General features: G+C 52.1%; 1 protein-coding gene across 8 annotated transcripts in view; it reads left to right on the top strand.

Moving 5' to 3' along the window:
• Positions 1 to 1,795: 1,795 nt before the first annotated feature.
• The window catches only part of Mier2 (MIER family member 2), a 21,057-nt gene continuing 15,417 nt past the window's right edge, over positions 1,796 to 7,435 (top strand). For 2 of the 8 annotated variants that reach the window (XM_023717073.1, XM_004632642.2), the window contains exon 1: positions 1,796 to 1,844. In XM_023717073.1, coding sequence (XP_023572841.1) covers positions 1,836 to 1,844 — 9 coding nt within the window. In that variant the 5' untranslated portion in view covers positions 1,796 to 1,835. The other 6 variants (XM_023717071.1, XM_023717070.1, XM_023717076.1 and 3 more) reach the window with 5 other exon arrangements.

The raw sequence follows: 7,435 nt of genomic DNA, 5'->3' as shown, positions 1-7,435 counted from the left end.
GAGGAAATTCAGTGAATTGAGCACCTGCTTTGGCAAGCACAGGGACCAGGGTTCAATCCCCAGTCTCCTGTGCCGTGCTGCCTCCCCCCCCAACAACCAGGATGCACTGAGCCTGTGACTGAGTCCAGGCGTGGTGGCGCATACCTGTAATCCCAGCACTGAAGAGGCTGAAAACAGGAGGATCATTACATCTGAGCTGCGTAGTGAGACCCTGTACCAAAATACATAAAAAATGGAAAAAAAAAAGCATTTGACCTTCCTTGCTTTTGTTTTGTTTTTAGGCAGGGTAGTCCAGGTTGGCTTTGAACTTGCAACAATCCTTTGGCCTTAACCTCCTTCGTGCTGGAATTATAGATGTGGGCTACCAGAAACAGCCTCTCCCTCTCTTATTTAAAAACAATTTTATTTATTTATTTGTTTCTTGTTGGGGGGGCGTTGGGAAGGTTCTATAGGGTACTCAGGGTCTACTAGATTGGAGTGTAGTGATCCCCCTGTTTACAGCCTCCCAAGAGCTGGGATTACAGACATGCACCACCGCACCCAGTCTCAATCACCATCTCAGCATGCCGTGGGGGTGGAGCCATTATGGCATTATTTATTTGCTACAGGGTCTTTTGCATGTGATATCAGAGATCAAACCTCCAGTCCTTGTGCTTACCAGGCAGGCACTTAGACCACCAAACTATCTCCCTAGCCGACCAGTGGGACAGTTGTTGATTTCATTAAACTTCACATTGATCCAATACCTCAAACTGCACCTTAACTCTGATTCTGTCACAGCTCAACATCATGGATCCCTTCCCCTCCTCCACTGGGTCCAGCCTGGGATCACATGTTGCATTTTGCTGACCCGAGTCAGCAAAGACTTGGGAAGCCAAAGTTTCCTCTAGGATTCCTGCTAGACCAGGGCACTGTGTGCAGCTCAGGGCATCTCAAAGCCCTGGTCCCCATGGTGAGGTTTAGGCATGTCACCTGGCCCGCAGGTTGCTTTGCCTCTGCACTGCAAATCACCAGTCCGCAGTAGAGACTCTCCGACCTCGAAGACACGTTTTTCATCACTTCACCCCTCTCCTTGGTGATTCACCCTGCCCCTAAATCCCCCCGGGGGTCTCCTCTAGTCGTGCAAGGCTGACGCCTTCCTCAGGCCTCTCTGGGACACTGCGTCTTATGGCATTTTTAGGGCATCTGGCTGCCCAGTCGAAGGTTGCACAGGCACGTGTTTAGTTCACGCATGCAAGGAAATAGTTTCTCTGCTTTTTCTGAAAAATGCTGCCCGCAAGGCAGGGCTAGGAGATAGCGTTGGAGACCTCTTAGGAGCCAAGACCCCAGAGTTACACCAGCACGCGGGCGTTCATGTTCTGCGAGGGACGTCTCTGAGTCCCCACCATCTTCTGGAGCCAGGAGGCATGACTATCCTGCGGCTCCCGCTGGCCCCCAGCGCACCTCTCAGCCTACACCAGACTCCCAGGATGTGGACCTGTACCTCCTGCCTCCCACTCTGAGCGACCAAGGATGGCATTAGCACTGTCCTCCACCCGATGGCATCAGGAAGGTACACCGACCCCTACGCAGGTGTAACTATCAGGACTAGTACGCGCACCGACAACCTGCTACATCTACAACCAGGGACAGACCCAGCGAGCGGATCGCCGATTCGGAGAACGCAGCGACCCAAGGCAGGGACTGGAGACCCCTCCCCAACCCGCACACCTACTATGCGCCCTGGCCCAGCCCGGCCCCGCCCTGACCCCGCCCTCCGGGGCCTCAGCCAATGAGAGCACGGCTCCGCATCCGGGGATCCCGGCGCGGCCACCGCCTCCCGCGCACACACGGCCATGGCGGAGGTGAGTGAGCGGGCAGGGGGAGCCGGCCCCCCGCCCTGTGTCTCCGTTGCCAACGCTGGGGTCAGGTTTGCAGAGGCCCGAGGCCGAAAACCCCCGCCCTGAGGCTCTGGGGTCCCACCGCGGGCTTCCCGCCCTTCCAGGGTCTGAGGGGCTCGAGGCTCTGTCGGCTGCCGCCCCCGGCCCGGCCCCCCCACCCCGCGGCTGCCACATCGCGGGCTGTAGTGCGCATGCGCGGGCGCGGGGCGCGGAGGGGCTTGGGGCAGGCAATGAGGAAGAGAGGGGAGGGGGCGTCCGTGGGGAGGTGGGGCCGAGGGAGGGGCAGCGGGCTAGGGTCGGGGGAGGGGCGGCGGACGGGGGCCGAGGTGGCGGGCCCCGGGCTTCTTTTCCCTTTTCCATGCTCTCGACAACTTTCCTGAGTGCTGGGCCCTGGGGAGTCCGGGATGGACTACGAGCCCCACGGGTGGTCACACCAGCGGGATCTGTACTCCTGACTAGGACAGGCCCGGCGGGTGGGTGATCTGCTGGGCTGTCCTGAGGGCTGGTATAGATCCGCTGTCCCGGGCCTGGAGTTACTTCTCGGAAATACTTGGTGCCAGCTGTATTTTTTGGAATGCAGAATTTCTCCGACTTCAGAAATCTGGGTTTTGGGGCTGCGATGTTTGATCAAACTCATCCAGCACTGCCTAGGATAGAGATTGACAGCACATAGCTCCAGGTCGGATCCCACTAGTAGGGGAAACTTTGGCTTTCGGAGCTCTCTTGGTTTAGGAATGGGCAGGAGATGGCAGACCTGTGCTTGCTGGCTTCTAGTGAGGAGGGAGAAAGGTGATGCGTGAGGTGCAGTGGCTGCTCAGGCTGGATAAATGTGACTCGGTGCGTGGCTGCTCGGTACTGGCCCTGTGTTGGACTCTGGTCCTGCAGAAATTAAAATAGGTCTGCAGACCCAGAAATGGCTCTGATCTCAGACCTATAACCCCCAAGCCCCCAGAGAGAAGGCAGCACATCAAGAAATACAGCAGCTTTGTGGAAGTGGAACTGGAAGTCTGGTCTGAAGAGACTACTTGGAGTAGTTAATGTCTTAGCACAACATCGGTGGATGCTGTGGAGGGCAGAACTAACTGGCCATTCTTTTTCATCTGGGGCCTTCCCTGGGCTGCAGCAGGCCCAGTGTCATGCCAGAGAGTTTAAGTTTCCCGGTGCTAGACCTCAACGACCAGTCCCCACCTTCTTCTGGGTGGCTGAGTCTAGAGAATTCTTAGAGACCTAATTGTCCTTCCTCAAGAAACATTTAGTCTTCGTGGGGCTGCTTCTTGGCCTTGAATTTCACAGACAGAAGCCAGGTCTGGTGTCCTTTTGGAGCATGGTGATGGGATGGGTGTTCTGGCTCAGTTATGGTTATCTTACCTCCTGGGAGCTGGGTGGTATTTGGGCAGCACTTCCTGCCTAGCAAGTGGTTGTGTCTCGGGCTGTGCAGGTCAAGACTCCAGCCTTCCTGAGAGCTGCCAGGTTTGGGCTGTTGCTTCTGCTTTGCTCTGTGGATTTCTGGAGTGTTCTCAGCAGCTATGTGGTCTGTTGCCCTGTTTTGCTTGGAGGATTGTTGAGTGCCTTTTTGTTTGTTTGCTTGGTTTTTTTTTTTTTGAGATAGGGTCTGGATGTGTAGTTCAGGCTGACCTTAAACTCACCATAAAGCCCAGGTTGGCCTCAGACTCACAGCTATCCTCCTAACTCCCACCTCCTAAATGCTGGAATTACAGTTGTGTACCACCAAGCCTAACTGTAGAGTAAATTTGGTTTGATTTTTCTTAAGGACCTTGGCCCTTGCTACATGGCTTCATGGTTGGCGCTTTGTCTTGAGAGGGACAGTGATCATCAAGAACTGACAACCGTGTTGAACCTCAGCACCCTCTGTCCCAGAGACCTTACCTGTCCTGGAGCCCATGTGGCAGAAGGACTTGGCCTCAGTGTTCTCATTGCTACAGTGGGCAGTGATGCTTGGCATCCTGGAGCTAAGAGGACTGTTCTGTTCTTGGCACAGTGGCTTGCCTATCTGATTTTTGTAGGGTGAGCTGATGAAACAACCTGGAAGTGGCTATAACCTGATGGTCCTTGGTGTGTATTAGCATCTTAATTGTACTGTAGTGTTTTTCTCTCGAGGTAGTCTGTGCCATAGTGGAAGATGGGAGCAGGTCACCATGTTCTCACACACAGTAGGCTAAGTCTTGTAAATCTGATCACACCAGCGTCCACTGCTGTGCAAAGCCTATCTGGTGTGTCACACTGCTCTTAAGATGAAATACGTCTCTTTCCCACGACCCCTCTGTGGTGTGGTCTCCAGTGACCCTCTAGTCCCCAGCTCCTGTTTTCTAATAGGCTGTGTGCTTGGGGCTCTGTGTGCGAGCAGTTCCACTCTTCTCTGTCCCTGGTCCAACTTGCACAGCCCCATCGCATTTCCTTCATTCCTGTGCCTGATTTCTCCTTTCAGTGGTGTACACGTCCATCCATGTGCTGTCTGTGGCCTAGCTGGACTGGTGACTCTGTATGGGTGGAAACAAGGAGAACCTGTTTCTTGGGTGGCCCAGAGTAGATGCTCATGGAGGAGAGAGGGTGGGGCTGGATTGTCCAGTGCCCTCCAGGGCTGGATGTGAGTGGACAGGAGGTGGGAGATGGGGACACCTTCTTCCCTTTCCCTGTCCTTTATCTTGAATCACTTCCCCTTCACCTCCTGCACACACTGGTAACTGCCTTACTTCTTTTTTTTTTTTTTTGGTGGAACCAGGGATTGAACTCAGGCCCTTGCGCTTGCCAGGAAAGCACTTATTCTGCTGAGCCATCTCCCCCAAAAACTTTTTTTTTTTTGATCTTCTGCTTTCTGTGTTTTTCAGGGTTAATGGGCTGGGCCAGGCAGTTCTCGCTCAAGGTCCTTCCTATGACTGGCCTGCAGTGTGTGCGATGGCTTCCTCTTTTGTGTCTGGTTGTAGCAGGGACACTTGCATGTGGCCTTTGTGGCTTGGGCTTCCTTACAGCATGGCAGCCATGTTTCAGGAGTGCCTTCCCAGCAAATGCCAGATGGAAACCTATTGGCAGTGTGTACCCCTCCTTGGGAGCCAGTGGTCATCCTTTCTGCCAAGGTTCCCTGGAGAGGACCCCTGACCATCTTGCCAGAGAAAGAGCATGGGTTGAGATGTGTGGGTGGATGTGGCCAGCTTGGAGAATGGAAGCTGCCTCCAGTTGTTGTTGGTTTTTTTTTTTTTTTTTTTTTGCAGAACCGGGGATTGAACTCAGGCCCTTGTGCTTGCCAGGGAAGCACTTACTCCACTGAGCCATCTCCCCGGCCCCCCTCCAGTTGTTTTGAGTTCCACTTTGCAGGGTGGGAACAGAATTTAGACGCTGCCCTGGGAGAAGGCTGTTTGGTGCTCTTTATTTGTGCCTCTGCTTCTAGTGTTGCTTCTGTTGGCCTCCATACCAATGGGGATGTCTGCTGTGGTAAAGGCAGAGCTGGGAACCAAATGTTCAGAGTGGGCTTATACCAGGGCAGGAGTCACCTGGACAGGAACTGGGTTCTGAGGCTGCAGTCCCAGGGGACCAGGCTGTGCCTGTTGGTTGGACACCCCTCTTGGTCACTGGCCTGTCTCTGTACTCCTCTGGTTTTGAATCTCATTAGATGGCAAGTCAGACAGGACCATGTCCTTAGACCCTGAGTGGACCCACACCAATACTCTCTTTCTTTCTGGAAAGTAATCCTATGGATGCTATTACCTTGTCATCCAAAGTATGGTTTCTTTTGGTGACATCCCCCTCTCAGTCTAGGCTCAGTGTGTGTGGCTGTGCGGGGGGACCTGGGGGACTGACAGCAGTCTGGTTTCCAGGAAGACAATGAGGCCACCTTGCCTCAGTACACCAGGGCACAAAGCCTGCGGTGTGTGTAGCTCCAGGTGCTTTGTGTTCCCCTTACTTTCAGACCCTTGACCACCCCAGCTGTCCCTATAGTCCCTCTTCCTCTCCTTCTTGCTGCCCTCTGCCACTGTGGGCCGCACAATCTGGCACAGATCAGGTTGTGTCATCCCTACTTAGACCCCAGGGGCTCCTGTTTCCAGGGGACACATCTTCGTGCTTCCAGCCTCACAGCTTGGCATGGAGCTGCATGTGACGGTACTGTGCTGCCCAGCACTTAACTGATGAGGGTTTTTGAGTATCAGGTCTGGCTTGAGTTTGTAGTTGTACCACGTAATGGCTGTGTAAGTGACTTGACCTCTCCAAGCTTTGGTTTCCTAGCTTCTCTTGGAGAGAGGGTGTGTTTACCACCTGTCAGGTTTGAGGACCCAGTGCCTTATTTATTTTTTTGTGGTACTGAGGATTGAACTCAGGGACTTCAAACTGAGCTACATTTCAGCTCTTTTTTTTTTTTTTTTTTTTTTTTGTTGTTGTTGTTGTTGTTGTTGTTTTTTTTCAGAACTGGGGATTGAACTCAGGCCCTTGCGCTTGCCAGGCAAGCATTTATTCTACTGAGCCATCTCCCCCGCCCCATGTTGTTTTGGCACAGAGTCTTGCCAAGTCATAAAGGTGCATAAGCTGGGCCGGAAGTTGTGATCCTCCTGCCTCAACTTTCCAGAGTGCTAGGATGACAGGCGTGTGCTACCATGTCAAATTTAACCTCAGTTTTGTTAAATTACCTGTTTCTTGGGTGGCCCAGAGTAGATGCTCATGGAGGAGAGAGGGAGGGGCTGGATGTGAGTGGGCAGGAGGTGGGAGCAGCAGCTTTATTGAGATGTAATTCCTTTACACCTAGTATGGCAGTACAACCCTTGCAGTTCACCCTTCCGAATATGTGCAGCTCAGTGGTATTTAGTGTTTTCAGGGTTAACTACTGTCACAATCAAGTTTTAAAATTTTTCATTGTCTCAAAATAAGCTCCTGCCAGCTGTGTAACTACTTTTTCTCTGTCATTTTGTGCGTTCAGGACATTTCATGTGAAGTGAATCCCATGCTGTGTGGCTTTTGCTGTCTGGCTTCTCTCTCTGAGGTCACTTTACCTCTAAGCATGGCAGAGCTCCCTTTCATGGTAGAGCTTGTGGTATTTGCATTGCTGTTTATCAGCTGGCAAGAATTACAGTTATTTCCCATTTTTGACTGTTAGGAAAAAATAATTCAGCTATGATCTTTCATGGACAGGTTTTGGTGTAGACCAATGTTTTCTCTTTCTTTCTTTCTTTCTTTCTTTCTTTCTTTCTTTCTTTCTTTCTTTTTTTTTTTTTTTTTTTTTTTTTGGCGGAACCGGGCATTGAACTCAGCAGGACCCTGTGCTTGCCAGGGAAGCGCTTATTCTACTGAGCCATCTCCCCAGCCCATTGTTTTCATCTTTCTTGGGAAGTTTCTGGGTTTTCTGGAGACGTGGCGCTTAACTTGTGGTGCTGTTTCCATCAACACTGTGAGGGCTCTGATTTGTCCACATTCTCTCTAGCATTTGTTGTTATCTGTTTCTTTTCTTTCTTTCTTTTCTTTTTTTTTTTTTTTTTTTGTGGAACTGGGGATTGAACTCAGGCCCTTGCACTTGCCAGGGAAGCGCTTATTCCACTGAGCCATCTCCCCGGCCC

Source organism: Octodon degus, unplaced genomic scaffold (genome assembly GCF_000260255.1).
Source record: "Octodon degus isolate 3935 unplaced genomic scaffold, OctDeg1.0 scaffold00050, whole genome shotgun sequence".
NCBI classification, from domain to species: Eukaryota; Metazoa; Chordata; class Mammalia; order Rodentia; family Octodontidae; genus Octodon; species Octodon degus.
This window is presented reverse-complemented; position numbering and strand designations above follow the sequence as displayed.